General features: G+C 41.5%; 1 protein-coding gene across 1 annotated transcript in view; it reads left to right on the top strand.

Annotated features, from left to right (window-relative positions):
- plxna2 (plexin A2) overlaps positions 1 to 21,002 on the top strand; it is a 301,903-nt gene that overhangs the window by 24,685 nt on the left and 256,216 nt on the right. Inside the window, exon 2 of the mRNA XM_066670429.1 lies at positions 17,757 to 19,100. Within this exon, the coding sequence (XP_066526526.1) occupies positions 17,898 to 19,100 (1,203 nt within the window). The 5' untranslated portion in view covers positions 17,757 to 17,897. The remainder of the gene's footprint in view (positions 1 to 17,756; positions 19,101 to 21,002) is intronic.

The raw sequence follows: 21,002 nt of genomic DNA, 5'->3' as shown, positions 1-21,002 counted from the left end.
CGACAATATCACGTCCATAATGAATGCGCTTTCAGAATGGGCACATCAGATGTTGTAGGTCATGACACCGATCATAATGCAGCTTTACTGATCTGCTGCACTGAGCTCGCAGTATTTTTCCACCTTCTTCTGGCTCTGTATAAACCAGACCCTATCTTGTAACATGAGGTAATTACAAATTTACTTTCACTCAAATCCTGTCTCAAAATATGTTTCCAATACATATTTGGTGCTCCGTTTCTTTTTTTTATTTTATTTGTTTTTTTTTTTAAATTGGAGCTACAATGCAAATGTTACACTTTATATGCGATATGTTAATTTTTATAGAGTATGTGATAAAGTAAACTATCAAATCCATGCAGTGTGTGATGATCATCATGTGTGATTTACTTCACTATATTTATGCTACATCTGTGAGGCTAATGTTACTAACAAGTAATTGAAAATAATGTCTCTGCGTGTCATTTTTATAAAGAATCTCCTTATGTATGAGAAATAACACGAATGTATTTTTCTTTACATGGCGTATTGCGTCCATGTGGTATATGACATGATTTAAGCTAGCTATAAGGCTAATGTTATTAGCAATACGTTAGTAGCATAAAGTTAGTGTCATAAAGTATGAGAGAGAATTTTGAGGAAATATATTTGAGATTACTTAGTGTATACCTTAGTGTTGCTAACAAATAATGGAAGTTTTATGTTGCTTGTCCATTTTTATAGTCTGTTCTAAAGCGTGATATATCTTTTTTATTCATTTATTTATTTTTTATTTTAAATATTGCTTATAAACATGAATTGTATGATGAATTGAGTAATTTAATTTAAATATTTTTTTGAGATTTCTTAACAGCTTAGAAGTGTTGTATGATTTAAGCTTGGTAGCTTGCTTTGTTATTTTAGCAGTAGAAATATGATGCTAACATTGCTAACAAGTAATAGAAGCTTTCATGCTGCGTGTCCAATTCTATATATAGTAGTATGTCATAAAGTGTGAGAAAGAACGTAAAAACTATCTCAGATAGCAACTGTATAAAGTATGTGTTAAATTAAGCAAATATTGCTTTTTCAATGTAATTTACTACACCTAAGAAGCTAATTTAACCAAGTAGTGGAAGCTAAATTTGAAAAACACAAGCCCACATCATCAAATACTTACTTCAAAAAGTGTGAATTGGTTAAGTGATCCTAAGTAGACTGTTTGAGGTACTATCCTCTTATCTGTGAACTTTGTCTATCTGAACTGCTTTGTCTATGACTAGTTGCGTAATTGTGAAAAGCCTAAAGGAAATTTGCACTCTGGTGACTGGAGTCACATGATGCCAAAACTTGCAGGACGCAGGAAGTCCATGCTTCTTATTTTCCATCCTGTTGGTGAATCGCTCTGGGCTGAGCGGAAAGCATGACTAGGCACTTCTGAAAGCCAGCATCACTGGACTAGTCCGGAAAGCATGATGTTGGAGTTTTCCGGTGATCTGGTAGCATTGTCAGGTCTGGGGTCAGAAAGATGAACACTTCAGACAATCACTCATGGTCGTATGTTTCCTGGCTCCCCTATCTACTGTTTTCTTTGTTGTTGTTGTTATTATTATAAAGGTCTGTTGCAGTATATGTAATACTGGATTCACTGACCATCCTCTTTTAATGGCTAAGAGTACAGAAAGAACAGTTATGTTAACATTTCATTAGTGCCCTGGCACAATATGATGATTATGATAAGTGGTGTAATGGACTCTAAAAGTAATTGTCAGACCCAGTCATGGCCTCATTTTGCTGGTTTCAGAGAACTACGTTTGACCTGCCTTTATTTCAGTCCTGCAACTTTTGACCTAATTTTGTCACCGCTGTCCATCATACCTATCTACTAATTACCTTCATTTATTTAAATCCAGGCCAGCGTTCTATCAGTATCCTCTTCAGTCCACCCAGCCACAACATGAAGTGGTTTATTTCAGTCAATGGCATGTCTGCTTAGCACTAGCCAGCCTAAATGAAGCCTCGTCAGATTGGCCTTTACACTTGTAAGCTAATGGAAGCATCTCTGGCTAATATCCTGACTAAGAGAGAGTGGAGCGAGGGGGAAAATAAAGTAGAAATGTGAGGCTTTTTATGAAGAGAAAGATGTAGCCTTAGCGAGGCCCTGGTGAGCGTTGAGGTCGGCAAAAGTCCTCAGTGACTAATACAGACACCTCTCTCTCTGTTATTGCCTCTTATCCAGACGGATATTAGGCTAAGTAACAAGCCAGCGACTTGATTCCGCCCGGATTTTTATCATCTCTGATGAAATTACGGCTTTTGTTGTGGAGGCACGGCTTGTTTAGGAGAGTGAGAGGGTGTTAAAGAGATGAAGGAAGAGAGTTAGCATGCTAGAGAAAGTGATCCTCTTTCTCTGATGGCTTGGGCTGGATCTATAATGGACCGATATAGGCTTCTGACACAGGGCGTCTGAGCTTTAAATGAGATTTGAAGGTATCAGAGTGCAATATGAGAGAGGTGTTGAGGATAGAAATGGTGAGAAACACATCTACCACACGTTTCCTCCATGTCGGCTACAACGTCAGAGGAATAAACGTTTCTCAGTAAATGAAACCTCTCAATCTTGAAACGTAGCGATTGTTGTTCCGCTTAACAGTTTTGCTCAAATTGCATTTCTGCAGCCATTAATTCAGTCTACAAGCTCGGAGAGTGGTCTTCAATACTTCCTTTTAAAGCGCAGCTTATGCTGCCAGGGCTAATAGAGTAAGCATTTGGAGTGGATTGGCACAGATTGGCATATTCAAGCCCAAAAATAGGTTTGTAGGGCTTTGGTAGCAGCTGGCCTCTTCAGCCAGCATGGAAGTGATCCTCTCAGCATAGCGAATGACGGCCGACAGCCTGTGATTGTACGTCTGCCCTCCAAACATCATGGCTTACTGTTTTTGTTACTGTTTTTTGAATTGACTAGTGTTCCTGTAAGCTCGCATATAAAATCCCCCAAAATATTAAAAAAATAAAATAAAAAATTGAAAAAAATTTGTTTTTTTGTTTAATGCATCATTTAAACACATCAGCTGTCCTTCATATAGTGTGTAAAATATCATGCTGAGTGGACCAATAGAAATGCTCCAAAATTACTTGGAATTATATCTTTTTACACTGGCTTCCATTGAAAGTTAAGCTGTTTTTTTTCCCCCTCTCCTGCAAATTTACTATTTTGGAGATATGTGTTTTTCTTTGGACACACAATGTGAAACACAGTAAAAAGTAAAAATTAACAAAAGTACAGACAGCGATGATATGTAGAATGAGAAAGTCTCACTTGAAAAGACAAAGAGGGTCTCCTGAAGTTTTTATTATTATTATTATTATTGGAGAAGCCATATGTGAGATGTTAACTCTTAATTTCTTGTACTGTGCGACGTTGGCTTTCTACAGCCCATGGAGCGGAGAAGCAAAAGAGACGTGTAATTTACAGTGATGTCCTGACCACGCAGAATCTTATTAGGGGTCAACTGACACATCTCTATGTTCTACACTGCCTCTCTATTTAATTGCACAGCAGCAGAAGAGCAAATTTAACTGAAAGGTATACACAGGCAGACGGACAGTTTGCTGTAATCAGTGTTTGTCATTTACTAGTATAAATGTTCTGGACTGACAGGCTTCTAATGCATTTTTAATGTGCTGTTAAACATGCTCATGTACTTTATATGTTGTTTCCAATGAGATAATGGGCCAAAGAACAATACATCTAACCCAGGGGGAAGTCTGCTATTACCCACGTTTGTTGAACTAAACACAGCTGACACGCTTTTAAAGACTGCAGGTATGGTATCTGATGGACACCAGAAGGAGAATAGCGCTGGACCCAGAGCCTGAGCCGCCTCAGCTGTGACAGCAGAGTCGCAGTCTGCTGCTCTCCGGCCATCAGAAAGCACTGTGTTTACTGATGAAATCTGCTCAGTGACAGTCAGGAAGCAGTGGAGGGGAGAGAAATATCCTGTATGTCTATTAACTGTGTGGAGGATTATAAACAGAGTTAGGCTGGCCAGAGGGGCCTGAGGGAGACAGACCATGGCATTGTTATTCTTGCTGTAAAATATGCAGAGCAATATGACATTAAAATAATATCACAACATTTCAGGGTATTTTTTTGATTAGGATATTTTTGGCAATACGACCAAACACTAACATATTTTAGTAATTTCAAGAACATACTATTGTATTGTATAAAATAATGTAATAAAAATACCAAAAAATTTAAATGTAAAATATTGTACATACATATAAACAATATATGTAAACAATTATACAAACAAAAAATAACCATTGAAGTTTCTCAGTGAATAACAGAAAAATAGTATGAGTGTCTGCACAGTCTGCTCACTGTGTTTTTGACCTTTTTCATTGTCAACTGAGGCTTCTTGAGATGGTGAAAAGGATTACATGTGTTTCCCATGTGATTACTGCTGTTTCTGATCCACACATAACAGTGTAACACACAGTAACACACCATGACCATGTCAGGGTCATTGCAGAACTGAGAATGATCCAAAACCTGAATCTGGGGTGGAGGATGTGAGCAAACAGCAATATGTAGGGCAAGAGATGGACTACAGTTTGTAATTGCAGAACTACAAAGAGCTCCTGTGTGGTCAGTGGAGGTGAGATAATGAATGAGTGTTGAAACAAGGTGGTCTTAATGTTATGGTTGATAGGTGTATGTCAAATTTTTTATTTATTTATTTTTTTTTATTCAAATTCCCCTCTGTCCACCACAATTTAACCCTTACATGTACGTTTTGTTATTTTTCCCATGGTTATCTAAAAAAAAATCTTTGCTTCCTGCATAATCACTGTTGCAAAGGCCAACCTCCCAATAACAATGCATCATATATTCTGTAGTGTTCTGTAGTGAATAAAGGCAGTGACAGCTTATGCTAAGAGTAATCCTTCTACCATTCCACAATTCCTGACCTGTTATTTTGCAGGGTTTAATACTACACAACTATTCCCAATCTGTTGAGCAACATGGTTTAGCCGCACTGCCGAGGTTGTTTATCATGCAGCACTATGGGATGCAGAGCAGCAGGCTGAGATTAATGGGATTGGCATCTATCTAATTGATTAGTGCACAGCCAGAGTGAGACACAGAGAGGGACACAATCATGTGGTTGTGGGGCGAAAGCAGCCGCTCTGCTAAATGCTCTCATCAGATTTGTGCTCGTGTTCCCACTGAGAGGGACGAGAGTCGCGAGACGGAAGCCAGGGCTCAGATTTGTGTTAGCATAGCATGTCTTTTGCTTGGGGATAGGGTTCCAAGTGCGTTCAAACACCTTCACTGCACATGAAGTGGTTGTGTGTTTAATACTTAAGCTACGTGGTTATATGGTAATCACGCAGCTAGCTAAAGTCTTCCTACACTAATCATACAGCAAGCGAGAGAGTGCCGGGCTTTAGATGTACTCACAGTAACAGTACTCGCAGAATGGGCGGATTACCCCAACAGCCGTCCCTTTTCATTTCACTGAATCAGTTATGTAACCGGATTGGATTTTAGGGCCAGGGTTGCACGCCAAGCCTACTGAAGTAACATTGGCCTTTGTTGCCTTCACTGTGTAACGAACACCACATGGATACGTTAAAGCTATAAAATCAACACGCTTAGGCTTCCCTCATTCCCTGTATTTAGCTATCTCTTTTGTCTCTCTTTGTTTCTCTCCGTCTTTTATCTTTTTCCCTTCTATTCTCTCTGGTACTATTTCTAGTCTCTCTCTCTCTCTCTGTGTGTAAATCTGCTGTAGATAATGGTCTGTGCTCAGGCGGGTGCCAGTTTTTGGAGTTGTGACTGCTGTTGTAACGGGTTGTTGCCCAGCTGGAGTAATGAATGGCTGGGGTTTCTCTGCCTCTCTCTCTCTCTCTCTCTCCCTCGGGTGCCCGAGCCTCACGTGGGCCTGTCTCCCTGCCAGCCATCCATCCAGCTAGGCCCCAGATCTTGCTGAAATCTACTTCAGGAGCAATAGAGAAAAATTCCTCTGAGATGGATCCTATTGTTAGAAATGCAGCGTTTGAGAAATATACTTTATTGGCATAATATATATACATATAATATATCGCCAAAGTATGTACACAAGACATTGTTTGGGTGGCACCAGGATATGAGCTTCACATCAGTATCATCAGGTAGTCCATATAAATAATTACTGTACCGAGTAATGGGGTACTATTACTTAGAGTTCGCAAAGACGGTATTGGCACCAGTTAAAGGTCTTGAGACTTTTGGGCTGATCTTCTTTATTGGTGCTTTTCCACTGCATGGTACCTACTCAACTCGACTAGGCACTACTTTACCTTTTTGTTTTTGTTTGTTTCTGCTTTTCCATAATGTACATTTCTTTTACTTTTAAAGTGTTTGGATGCTTGAGGTTCCAAGCAATGTGTGTGTGTGTATATATATATATATAGGTACCTGGTACCCAGGTAGCAAGTATAGCTCAGTAGAGTCGAGCAGAGTAGGTACCATGCAAAAGCGCCATATGACTTGGGTGATCAGTAGTGGAAAGTGACCTGAAAAGCAGAGAGTGAGTGGGAGGGATGAGTGGTGCATATTTCCACTAAGCAGCCAGCTTCTGTGGCATTTAGAAAGGATTTGGCCTGATTATTGGACAGAGGATTATGTTTCAGCCTGCTGAACTTGAAGTCCATTGGCCGGCTGCAGAATGAGGCTACAGTTGATTGGCTGCAGCTGTGGTTAAACTAGAACGACCTCACCAAAATGACATGGGAACGGGAATACAGAGGAAGCCCGGGTAGTGTTTTTGCCTCTCACAGCTGTGAGCACCACTTGGTTGTTTATGTAATCCTGTATCTGACAAATTCTACACTGTGCTACTTCTAACTACAGTGCTCTCAAGCTTGAACACTGGGCTGAGCACATATGACTTAACACTGGCTGCAGATGACTGGAAAGAGAGAAGGGAAAAACCACAACCTCAGAGTCCTTTGACCCAGACCAACCTATTTAGAGTCTGGATTAGACGTGTTGAGTTTGCCCCAAAATTATTCAACATGTAATGGTAGCTATTAGCTGTTTAGCAAACGTTTAAGCAACCTAAACCAACCATTAAAATCTGCAAGCTGAAATTACTAAAGCGGATGGCGCTAACAGGGCAATGGTAGCCTGCAATCAAGCTAAAAACAACCTCTGTTTGCAAAGCCAGTGAGTGATAGAGCACAGTTCACATGAAAGGCCTGCTAGCTTCTCACCCTGAATATTTTTTTTTTGTTTGTTTGTTTTAACCAGCTTTCTCTCTATTTTCTGCAGCTTAGCCATTTTTAGGGAGCTCTTGTCTGTCAAGTGACAACACAAGCAAGCTTGCATTGTGTGTGTGATGCATGTCTCTGCAACATAACTTATAGCATTGTTGAACCTTACACTGTTTTCATGGCTTAGCAAAACCGTCTTGTATGTAGCTTCCATTGAACGTGTGTTGACTTTGGCTTCTTTCCCATTGCTGGTCACAGACTCTGTATAGCAAACGTGCTAGCACCTAGCCCTGCACTGTTGTGTGCAGTGATATTTGCTTGTTTTAGCTAAAAGAGACTTGCTAAGACATCTCTAATTGAATACAACATCTCTACCGTTCACTTTTGACCTTTGTATAATGCCATTATGATAAACTTGTTAAGTTGCTGTGTTTGCCCTTATGTTATTGACTAAGTCTCATTTAGCTGTTTTGTACTGCTAAATGTTATGTAATGTAAACATTTTCCAGCGCTGATTCGAGGTGATTCAGAATGCAAAAGTTTAAAAGGCAGACAGCATACTAGAAACTAAATTGCAGTCTGTCATATATTTGGAATCCTTTTGTGCGGATGAATCGGGAATCTGGGGCTTTAATCAGACACAGTGAGGAGCGGATCTGAGTCAAGTGAGTGAGTCTTCGCCTGCAATTTTTGGGAAAAGAAACTGGGGTTGGTGGAACTCTGCCAGCCACATGTGAATAAACAGTGTTTGTATTGAAACGAGGGAATGTAAAAAAAAATAAATAAATAAAAATGAATTAATGTGCATAGCCAAAGTGACAAGGAGAGTTCCCAATTGCTATATCCCGTACTTGTGTCAATCAAGGACCCTAATTCTGAGGTGGCATTGCTTTCCTGTGGCCTCTAGTGACATGTTTGTTTCTTGTGCCTTTCTGAGGGCTCCGTGCCTTTCCACCACTGCCCCTTTACAATTTAGATTTATGGAAATCAGCTCTAATAGAAACCTGCACTAGGCCTGACTGACAGTTGTGATGAGATTGAGTGTGTGTGTGTATAAGATTAAACCCATAAGCTTGCTGTGACTAGCTGGAACAAGAGGCCAAGACCATTCCTGCATTCTAGAGTAATGCTCCAGCAAGTGATTACGGGGGCATCTGCAATGTGTGTGATCAGAGGAGGTGTGACCATGGGCGTGAGGACACAATGCATTAGAATAGCAATAATGTTTTAATCTTCTCAGAGTGGTGGCAGAAATCTGTGTCAGGGAGCCAGGCTGAAGTGTGCATAGAAGGCAGGGCGTGTTCTCAGCAGGTTCTGGGTGAAAGGCAGAGATTATATCCAGGCGCCCTTGTTTGTATTCAAGGATAAGAGCAGCTGGTGATGCCGCCTAATTCTGATGTCATGTTGACATGCCTTTTTTTTTTTTTTTTGTGGAGGATTGGGATGTGTGAGGGACTTTGATATGCTTCAGTCGAAGCTGTGTTCAGCTCTCTTGCAAAACAGGTTTTGCACAAATTGAAGGTAAATACAAGAACATACATATGAGTACAACATTTTCCAAAGAGCAGGTCCCAAAGGAGACTTGCTCATGGTTAAAATAGGGATTGGAACATTTCTCTTGTACGCAACTGTAGCCCTTGTCACTATAGCACTGCTACCCACCTGTTAGTCACAAAGTAAAAATGAGATGTGAATTTTTTTTTAAAATATGCATTTATTGCATACATCTGTGGCAGTGAAAACACACACAGGAAGTAGGGCACTAGGGGAAGTCAGCAGGATCCCATTTGGAGCATATGGCATCCATCCCATCACTCAGGGAGCTATTGGTTGTTATGTGCCCTGCGGATGTTGAGGGAGGAGACAGTATTCCTGCTCCACTCACTCCGCCCACTTTTCTGCCAGTTGAGGGGATCAAACCAACAACCATCCTGTCCATGACTTGTCTGAAACCCAGGCCAGAGTTGTACGATGCCCATTGCATACTGCTGAATAGGGATGGTACAATGATTGATACCTTGATATATTTTTTACCTTGAGTTTTTTTACAATGCATTCTCCATACACTTGTGCCACATATCAGTATACACACATTTTACAACACTTTTTTCTTTGATTTTTGAAAAATAAAAATAATTTTTTTTCTTAATAAAATGGCATTTTAAATACAATGGAAAAAATAGCTGTAAAATGTTTGAATTTTCTATTTCAGTTATATGTTAATTACACTTTTTTGCACATAACACATCTAATAATTGTTTTCATTATTCCTGCTATTTGCCTGAGAATCATATCTTCTTCAGTTATACCAATATTGTGATATTTTATATAGGATTTTCTTGCAATATAAAAAGTATTGTGATATAATTCTTATAGTGGGCAAAGCTTTTTGATAATATCCTTCCATGAGATTCCCTTTGTGTCACACCTAGACTGTCAGAAAGATTGTCACTCTGGTGGTACACTCGAGGGGTGGTGTACCTTTAGTAAGGGAACAGAATTGTACCATATTCTCTAATATTTTTCTAAAACACAGTTCTATAATGAATCCTTCTGGAGAAGAAAATATAATGTACCTTTTAATGAACACCTTTAATAGCACTTTTACACTGTTTGTACCATCAGGAACATTAATGTACCTGCTCTGTATCTTGTTTTCTGAGTGTACTATGCTGCCATATAATCGAGCTCTGTATATGTAGTCTCAGACACTGCTGAGGATTTTTTACTTACTGTTTCCTTGCTCTTCTCCTTTGTAAATAATTGTTTGTCCATGTGCGAAAATCTTTTTGATATTTGGATCATTTCTGGCTTTTCAGTTAAACACCTTTCAAAAAAAGTCATTGCCAGGATTCCCGCAGAAGCTTACAATGATTCAAATCATACCTCGCCATTGCAGTTTGACCTCTAACCAGTGGCTATGACTTTAGTACTAATGGTCCTTCTGGAAAAGGCTCTGTATTTTATTTATTTATTTTTTGTTTTTTATTTTTGGCCAGGGTAGGTGTAATAAGAGTATGCTGTTCAGTCGCTGCTCAGAATGAGGCTTGTTTTTCAGCATTATCTGCCAGTGTTCTCTTTTGGTAATGAAGAGGACTCTGATTAGCTGCAGTCCTTATAGAGCTGGTTTGTGTCCCAGGCTGACCAGCTTGTTGTGGACGAATGGCACGATTGTGTCTCTCCGACTGGAGACAATGTGAAGTGCCCTGATATCGCTGGCCTCTGGTGCTCATTTAATAAGCTACATTTGCTTACTTGTTGCTCGGAGTGGTGCGGGCGTGTTTTTCAGATGAGCATAAAGCATCATTAGTTCCTGCCCGTCATTTAACTTTGAGTACCCTCAGGAGAGGAAAAAAATATAATAAAAAGAGAGAGAGAGGGCAAAAGCTAAACACATTTGAGCCTCTCAGGATGGCTGGTAATTCAGCGTCATCTGAACTGAATCCACAGCCATGGGCAGTCCTAGCTAAGTGGGTTCCTTTGTGGGGACCATGTGTGAGAGACTATGCAGCAGAGAGAAAGGTGACAGTCAAGTAGAGGAGGGGTATATATACTAAGTGTTTTTTTTTGTGGCAAGTGATGGTATATTATTGTTTCCTGCCTTTGAATTGAACATTAAATCATGCCTCTGCATTAACCCATCTGTGCATTGAACACACAGACACACACAAACACACACACATGCACTAGTAGAAGTGAGCAACACACACTCCTAGGGGGGAAGGGAGCCATCCCACAGGACGGGAAGAGATGGCTTGTTCAAGGGCACTTGAGCTGTGGATGTTGAAGGAGGAGACAGCGCTGTTTCTTCACTCTCCCTGAGTGAATTTTGCCCCCAATTTTCTTGCCAGTCAATGTGATCGGACCAGCCACGGGCACTCGATTAATAACACCAGCCTATACTCGCTGTCCATTTTATCAGCTATTCTGTAGTTCTGCAATTACAGAGTGAAGTCCACCTATTTCTCTGCATACTTTTTTATTCCCAATTTCACCCTGCACAAGTATGAGTGGTAGACCATTCTCAGTGCTGCAGTGACATTGACATTATTGTGGTGGTGTGTTAATGTGGGGCGGCATGGTGGCGCAGCAGGTAGTGTCGCAGTCACACAGCTCCAGGGGCCTGGGGGTTGTGGGTTCGATTCCCACTCTGGGTGACTGTCTGAGAGGAGTTGGTGTGTTCTCCCCGTGTCTGCATGGGTTTCCTCCGGGTGCTCTGGTTTCCTCCCACAGTCCAAAAACACACGTTGGTAGGTGGATTGGCGACTCAAAAGTGTCCGTAGGTGTGAGTGTATGAGTGTGTGTGTGTGTTGCCCTGTGAAGGACTGGCGCCCCCTCCAGGGTGTATTCCCGCCTTGTGCCGAATGATTCCAGGTAGACTCTGGACCCACCGTGACCTTGAACTGGATAAGCGCTTACAGATAATGACTGAATGAATGAATGTGTTAATGTGTGTTGACTGGATGAGACACAGCAAGACTGCTCCAGTGTTTAAAAAGTACAAAGTGCTCTCGTGTGGTCAGTGGAGATCATTCAATGTATTTTTCCAGAATCAGAGAAATATGTGTTTTCCTTTCTTTCACCATTTCATTGGTCCTCCACCCTCCTTCCGTGCCATAGTGGATATGCAGAGAGTCGGAAGCGCTCTCTCTGGGCTGGCACAGGGAAAGCAAGGCTGCCATTAGTGCTGCAGTCGGTGCTCCTGCGGAGACAAAAGAAATTATAAATATCACTACTCTGCCATGACACCCCACACTAGCAAAGCCTCTCATTATCACCGCCAGAGAATGTCAGGCAAGAAATAAAGACTAATGGACTAACCTCTCCGTCTAATCGTTTTTTAGCCGTGCTCTCACAAAAGAAGAGCTTCCTTCAAGGAAGATTAAACTTTCTATTTTTAACATGCAAATAATTGAACCTAAGGGATGGGGATGGGAGGTTTGCGCGTTCCCAAATTGATCAAGTTTTCAGACTTGTTTGGTAACTGCTCAGATTTTTGATAATGTGTGTTTTATTAGCTTTGCTCCTTGGGTGTATTAATTATTCGTTTTATTTAACCATTTAAATTACATGCTTAAAGATTAATCTTTATTGAGAACGACAGATTAATCCCAGGCATGAAATTCCAAAGTGTGCATTTTTCTTTTTTTTTTTTCCTGTCCCACAACAATTAATAGGATTTTCCACCATAACGGGATTGCAGTTTAGGTTCTTTATCTGCCTCGGTACAATAGCTGTAAATATGAATTTAGGAGATCAAACAAATTTCATTCTATTGTTAAGGAGCTTAGTGAGAGAGAAGGGGAGGAAAAAAAAAGTCAAGGCATGGGGGTTTAGGGGTGGGGTAACTGGCTCTGCTCTGTTACCCTCTGCCTAAGCTTCTAAACCCTGGTCTCATTGAAGGCAGAGGGACCAGCCCGTGGAGCTTGAAATGACTGCTCTGTCCATTCAGACTGTGCGTCTGTGCTTTGAATTATGAGTAGCATTTTATTTCAACCACGATGTGGCATTAGGACTCTTTTATGCCCTCCTCCCATCAAAATACACTTATTCATATCCTACCCCTAATATGGCATGGTTTTCACTTCCAGAGATTAGCTAGCTACCACAATGTTGCTGGCAGTGTTCACATTGGCAAAGCTGACTAAAATCTAGCTGCTAAAGGCAAGCTTTTCCAGCGTTGCAGCGCTAACACAGGCAGCATGGCTCTGGGCGCTTCTGTGGCAGAGGCTCTGAATGCTAACATGTGGTTTACTTTGCCTCACTGTTCGTTAAGAATAACAACAGTTTCAGTTGTGCCATAATCACAGTCCCGGCCGACGATGGAATGTCGTGGTTTCCTGTTGTTTCCATCCTGTTCTGGCTCTTCAGAACGGTCCAGCACAGACTAGTCGTAACCCAGCGTTTGGAAGGCATTGACTAGCCTTGCTGTGGCTCCCTTTTATGGTCTCCCAGTCATTCATATGTGCCTGGATTAAAAACTAGCAATCTACGAGTGGAGGAATCAAGCTCTGCCTCAGCAAATTTCAAAGCGAGAAATCACTGAGCCAAGTATAGCTTCGGATTTGCCATGGTCCACATGAGATTAGCAAGGCTAAATATGGATACCATCGACATTGTAACATGCCCAGGAGGTCATCTTAATGTAAATGGGAGAGGATTATAGCTAGATGACTTTCAAGATGATATGCCACATAACTATGACTTGATGGGGAGAAAAACCAATGCGTTCTCAATACCTTCCACATTATGGCATGTGCAGTAAGTCAGTTCAGTGCAAGTGTAAAAATGGATAAATAGGAGTTCAGTCCAGATATAGTGTGCTAAAGTTAATCCAGTGCAGTGGCCGTTGTTTCTATGATCTTGAGCTGAACCTGAATATCATTGTGTCAGATAGTGTTGGTTCAAAAAGACAAAGGAGTTTTGCGTGAAGCTCCAGTAAATGCACACTTAGATAAAATCTGAGCTGTGCCATCTGCCAACTTTGGTCAGGAGTCCAAGGGAAAATACAGTTGGATGCATTTCCATGGAGCAGGGACTGTACTGTAGGGTCCGTCTTCTGTTGTTACAGTGTAGTCGCAATACAAATGTTTTAAACCATATCGGGAGTGTCCTTTACTATTTACTTAAAACCTTCCAACAATAAATTTTACTTTTGAAGCCTGTGCAGTAGGAATGCATGATCATTTAAAAAATGTATTGGTATTGGTAATGAATTATATCATTGGATAAATGTTTTGATATCCAATCTGTTTTTAACATATTTGTTGCAATGCTAAGAATGTGAAGGAAATGCTTACATATTGTAGCCGATTAAATGCAGTTGTATTTGCTGCATTTCATAATTATGTATCTATACTGCCGTTGGCAGATATATACTGGAAAATAACTACAAACTAGTACCGACCCACAGTTTCCATATGGGTGCATCTGTAGTGTGTAACCTTTCTATCTGAGGGACTCTTGTGCTGTCAGAACTTTTTAAAAAGACACATTTTTAAAAACTGCATGTACATATTAATTGGAGACCTGGAGCCTACTGACATATACACTGTGAAACAAAATTGAAGGTAAAAAAAACTATGGTGTTCTGATTCTTATGTAGAGAGCAGGCCCTTCAGAATTTCCTACCTCTTTGCCTGAGTTTATCCAGTCAGTTTGCTGGACGTGTGTTTGTGAGAGCTCAAAGATGGGGTTAAATGGTATAGAACAAACCACAAAATAAACATAAGCTGGGTTTCCATCCAAAAGTATCGTAGATATTGACAGAAAAAAAAAAAAAAAGCTAAATGAGTCATGTTTGCATCCACTGCACTTTTGCGAATAAACTCCAGATGACGTCGGCTCTGATCAGGACATCGAAACAAGGGAGAGGCGGGGATCTCAATAGGTTTTTGCTTTGATAACCGTCCTTTTTGTACAGCCCTTTTGAATAAATATTATTTGTCGTTTCAGTTATGTAGAACTTGCTCATTTTAGAAGACAGTAAATAAATGCTGTGTGTGTGTGTGTGTTTGCGGGGGGTGGGGGCGGTCTGTTAAAAGACTGTCGTCACGGGGTCAGCCCAGGGCTCAGGGGGAAACTGTGCCGCATGCGCAGTAGATACACACCAGCTGAAACCTCATCGTTTATTCAAAAACACTTTTTCATCGCTCTTTTGTTCATTTGAGCTTTTTCTTTTTTTTTTCTTTTCTTTTTGTGATATTTGGGTGTTTTTTTTTTTGGGCCTTTCTTGTTTTGGGGCACATATCACCCACTATACATTTTATTATAAATAAATATGTTGAAAAAGAGAAAGGCAAAGAAAGAGAACCCAACGAAAAATGTTATAATACAGAGCTTCTACTCCTGGGCTCTCACGTAGACCTGAGCTGTGGCTCATTCTCATTTAAGGAACAGGTTCCGAACAGGGTGGATTAGACAGGGGGAGTATGCTGCTGTGGTGTTTCATCCTTGGGCTGTCTTGACCAAAGCATATCACAGATGTATAATTAAGACTGCAGAACTGTGTATATATAACTGCATGAATAAAATACTCTATAGAAATGGTCGGATGAGAAAATAAAAAAGTCCGATAAGACCATGTTTTCTTTTGTGAAAATCTGCATTATGTAATCCCCTGCAGAGATGACATATTTTTCCAGCATGCTAGGGATATATAATTTTGCATGGCTTCTACTGTCAGAGCATCAGCTCTGTTGGAAATCAAAGCTGACCTGCTATCAGCTGAGAGCAGTGGGCTGAATGCTCACCTAGAAAGACGCCTCTGGACTGCGTGTGGCTGTGTGGTCATGGCAGTCAAGCCGAGGCAGAAAGCTGCCACCTTTCTCCTGGCTCTGTGTGGGGTTGTGAGTCACCGCTACAGTGAAACACAACCCAGACGAGCTTGCATTCTCATCCCTGCCCAGACAAATGGCTGCACTGTCAAACCCTGCTACAACTACCCTGTTCCTGCCATAGGATGTGGAGTGACACGGCTGTGATTCACAGGTGCTAACATTGACATGGTAATCTCTTACTGCCTCTCACACATTCAAAGGAGGAAAAGAATTACTTCCGACAACAAAGCGGCACTAAGAAGCGCATTGGTCTTCTCTATTCAATCCTGCCTCTGGACTGCTTCATGAAAAGGGACCTGTCAGGCATTGCAGAGGCGAAGAAAAAAAAATAAATCCACAAACCTTAATAAACAAAGACCCTATTGCTTGTGTTCCTGACAGCGCTGATGCTAACCTTTGAACGGTGGTTATTTACACCGCTCACTCCCTTCTTGAGCGCAGCTGTCGCTGTGCCATTAAAAAAGGCAAAGGGGCACTCTTTCTTACATAGGGCCAGCAGCCAGCAGGACAGAGTGAAAGACAATCGGAGAGAAAAAAAGAAAGGGGATAGTTGGATATTAGGAGCACAAATGTTGGTGCCTAAAGGTTCAAAGCAGGTTTTTGGGGTTTCAAGGAAGCGCTGGCTCAGCAGGACCTTGATAACTGCTGCGGAGGGATGCGCTTTTGCACCTCCAGCATGTGCAAACTCAAACAAAGGAGCAGCCTGAAGGGCAGGACCTAGCCCAGGCATGGTTTTATAACCCCCTTTATAGCCATGCTAATACACTTCTCCTGGGAGCCTCCTCAACACCTCATCCAGCAAACATGCTGCTGTGCTCCATTTGTTTGTAGGAACCGAACCATTTTTCTGAGATCAGGGAGCCCTTGTTTGAAATCCCGACAGGCGGCTCAGCAGGGTTTCATAATGACATTGGCTGCAAAGGGTGTGAAAGGCTATCAGGATCTGTGATGCTAATTTCAGCACACCAAAGTGCTGCTCAGTATTCTACCCTTGTCTTTTACCTTTGATCACGTCGTCTCCCCATTATCCTCCAAATGCAAATATGGGAAATAATGGTGTCTAACTTTTGACAGATTTCATTGCGTCAGTGCAGCCATACTCTGTTAAACTTCCCAACTTGTTGGATGTAATTACCTATGTCGGGCTGCTCTGCTTAATCATATTTGATTTTCAGAGGTGCAGCCGTTGTCTCCATTTGCCGGCCCCTTATGTTGCTCGCCTCCGATAATGTATGCGGATCAAACAGGAAGGAGCAGCAAAGCATACAAATGCAGTAGATGTAGTTGGATGACGGCACTAGTATCTCTAATGGTGGCCTGATTCATTTAGGAACGATTGCTCTGCTGCCAATGATTAATCCCCCTAGGGTTTGATTGTGTCAGATGGAGAAGAAAAAAAAAGAAGAGGAGGAAACAACGCAGGAACAAAACTGGAAGGCATAATTAATAGATTCAGATCCTTTTAAACAGCCCCCTAAAAGAGCAGAGAGTTAAAAAAAAAAAGGGTGTGCAGAACTGGCACCCAATTTGTTCACACTTTGTTCCAGTAATAAGATCCAGGCCTCCCCCGTGCAGTGGACGAGATAATTAACTCCCTGAGATACACTTGTGTGAAAGGGGCCACCCTTTTGATTTGTTGTATGCGGTAGACAGATCTCTGCCGCCCTTTTCAAAATGCTGTTATGTAAATTGCATACAGTCCTTGATGTATTTTCCCTTCTCTGATCAACTGTGTAAAGCAGATGGAGTAAGGCGTGAGACAAAGGCACTTGTGCAAAGAAAAGAAAGGGCAGTGCTAACATTTGTTAAAAATGAAGCAACTCTAGAAACACTTCTACATTTGTCATGAAGGCATAATTATACATTTAAAAATGTTTCACATTTAAAGGAAGGTAATTCCTGCAATTCTTCAAGAATAACTTATTTAATATTGTCACTGGTTGAAATGATCAAAATATATGATATGATAACTAGCTAGTGCTCTGTCTCCCAACAGTAAAACTACTTTCACAGCAACATCTTCAGAAGATAAGCTTCCTGCCATTGTGTGCGACCGAATGGGAACTTTTCTCCGAAGCACTAATCTGGTCAATGAGCAGCTTTTTCCATTGCATGTGAGTCAGGATGATCTAAGTTTCACTCATTCATGCTCTGTCTTTCTGTCTCTTGCAGAAACATGTGAAGACGGGGAAGAAGGTACAAGAGAAACAGACCATAAAGCTAAGTTTCAGGTGCTGGGAGGAAGGTCATACCTTCTGGTACCCTTCTAGATTTCTTCTTTTGCTTCCTGTGACCTTGCAGGTCTTTCAGAGAATGGAGGGCCAGTGTGATTCACAGAGGACTTTCCTAGTAAGCTCATCAAAAGCTTTCACATTGCCTTTGTGTGGGTGGGTTTTGCTGCTGACCCTTGCTACTACATGTGGTGGGAATACCTTTACTACTTTTCACCCAGAAAGGCGAGAATGGTCCTTCAATCACTTGACCGTCCACCAGACAACAGGGGCTCTCTACATTGGTGCTGTCAATCGTGTCTACAAGCTCTCTGGTAACCTAACCCTCTTGGTCTCCCATGACACTGGTCCAGAAGACGACAACAAGGCCTGCTACCCTCCCCTCATCGTCCAACCCTGTTCTGAACCACTAGTCTCCACCAACAATGTCAACAAGCTCCTTCTTATCGATTACTCCCATAACAGGCTTCTGGCCTGTGGGAGCCTGTACCAGGGTGTGTGCAAGCTACTCCGACTGGATGACCTCTTTATACTGGTAGAGCCATCGCACAAGAAGGAGCACTACCTCTCTAGCGTCAACCAAACAGGCACCATGTATGGAGTTATTGTGCCCTCCCAGGGCAAAGATGGAACACTCTTCATTGGCACAGCAGTAGACGGCAAGCAAGATTACTTCCCGACCATCTCCAGCCGCAAACTCCCACGCGATCCAGAGTCCTCAGCCATGCTTGACTATGAAATGCACACTGACTTTGTCTCCTCGCTCATCAAGATTCCCTCTGATACCCTTGCGCTTGTCTCCCACTTTGACATATACTATATCTATGGATTTGCCAGCGGAAACTTTGTATATTTCCTGACTGTCCAGCCAGAGACCCCAGAAAATGGCATGGCTTCCAGTGGCTCTTCAAATGACTTGTTCTACACCTCACGAATTGTCCGCCTTTGCAAAGATGACCACAAGTTCCACTCCTATGTGTCACTGCCTATCGGTTGCGTACGCAATGGTGTGGAGTACCGGCTACTGCAGGCAGCATATCTGGCTAAACCGGGAAGAGTTCTAGCTGCCTCGCTCAACATCAGCATCACAGACGATGTTCTTTTTGCAGTCTTCTCCAAAGGCCAGAAGCAGTACCACCGGCCACCAGATGACTCGGCACTCTGCGTCTTCACCATCAAGGACATCAATACCCGCATCAAGGAGCGCCTGCAGTCCTGCTACCAAGGGGAAGGCAACTTGGAGCTCAACTGGCTCTTGGGGAAGGATGTTCAGTGTACCAAGGCGGTAAGAGATGCTTGTTTTGTTTATGGTTAGCCATTTGATGAATTACATTACTCTCCAAAGTATACTGACATTTGTCCAAAACAACGTACAAGGCAAGATGTTTGAAACCCTTTATGCCTAATTTAGAGGGTACATATTTGACTTCTGTTCCACAAGTTTACACAGTTCTATTTCACTGCCTGTTCTTTTAAATGAGAAAGAACTACAGCTCAGTTCATTGTGAGAGCCCAGGCACATGGAGCAGAAACTTTGGATTTTAGCAGTTTTCACTCAGTTCTCTTTCTTCTCCATTCACATTTTCTCAATATTTTATCAGTACTCTTATTTCTCCCCACATGTTGTCTTAGTTTTGCTAAATTTAACCTTGTCTTTGCACTCTCATTTAAATGCAAGTCGAGTGATGTGATTGAATACTCTCAGACGTGGTGGTGAGAGAATTCTTAAATTTCTGCACTCAATGTAACATGAGGCATGGAACCTGAATCTCACGTTTTCAGACTTCGGCAGCCAACAGAAAACTGTTGAAAAAAGAAAAAAGTCGCCTTGTTTCCCAGTTTGTGAGATGGTAGGCTCCAAATCCCTAAATTAGTGAGCTCATGCATTGAACAAGGGATTATTTTTTCATAATATATCCCTTTTAACGATTAAGTAAAATAAAATAATACATATATCTATATGCAGTAGTATACCACCCATCCCCCACACCAGCCTCCTTTCACACACACTCAAACCCCTCGTCCAGCCTAGGTTTTTTTCAAGACCTGTGGGAAACACTGCATTAAGTTGGATAACAACGTTCTTGATTTCTTAATGAGCTGCACAGATGAACCATCTTGTTCTATTATGTAATGAGTCTAAAATAGTAATAATTCAAGTAACAAGCTGTTCAGCTTCCTGCCTAATGATCTTAAATGCTGTAATTGCATTTGCTTGGCGCAGTATAATTTTGAAATGTTAAAGCTTGTCAAGTAGCAGCGGCTGCATGCTCTCTTTTGAGTTCGTCCACACATTCCTGCGCCCTCTTCTTCACTCCTCAAGAAAACGTCAGCGCACCAGACAAAGTCATTAGCTCATTCTGGGCTTTCTTGGGGTGTCCATTGAGAATTCTATCAGCAGCACATATAATTGCAGAATACTCATGCAGCTATTTAGAGCTCAAACATCATCTTATCTCTCTCTCATTCAGATGTGACCGCATTCAGTTGCAACACCACCAAGCAGTGACCCATAAACCTACAAGATAAAGAATGAAGCGTGACAGACACAACAAGGCTCCAATATAGCCCACAATCCTGTCCAAATCTGTTTAGCATGCAGATTTATCATGTTGCCTCCACCAGCCATAATTAAGGGTAATTGGTTCACAGCTCTGATAGTGGATGAGTAGCCACATTAAAACCTATCGGAATAAGATATGTTCACAAATTAGAATGAGTTTATTTCTCTTGGCAAGCATCAAAGTGGTAATATACTCCTCCAGTGCAATACAAATAAACAGACCCTTCAGAGGCAGGGAGAGGGGAGGGAGGAAGGGAGGGATAGAGTAAGAAAAATAGACCTGTTTTCAAATCCCCTGTGCCACCATTTTCCCACTGTGGTCAGAATTAGAGCTAAACAATTTTTAAGGGACAAATCTCTGAAATCAAGAGGGAGTGTGGAGAGAAGGGTGGTTTCCAACCCTCTTTCAAAAGTTACATAGTGCAGTGTATGCAGTGCAGTTAAGGTATTTTATTGATAATGTAAGCTAGAATTATATTTGCAGCTCCTGTAAACTGGAAAGTGCACTATATTTAACCATATCAAAATTATTCATCTTTCAGCTTTAGTCAATATAATGGACTAATAATGTGTCAGTTTTACCACAAGTGTCAAACACCACAGCAGTATTCACCCCCCCACGCC

Source organism: Hoplias malabaricus, chromosome 5 (genome assembly GCF_029633855.1).
Source record: "Hoplias malabaricus isolate fHopMal1 chromosome 5, fHopMal1.hap1, whole genome shotgun sequence".
Classification (NCBI taxonomy): Eukaryota; Metazoa; Chordata; class Actinopteri; order Characiformes; family Erythrinidae; genus Hoplias; species Hoplias malabaricus.
The sequence above is the reverse complement of the archived record's forward strand: the minus strand, read 5'-3'. Positions and strand labels throughout refer to the sequence as shown.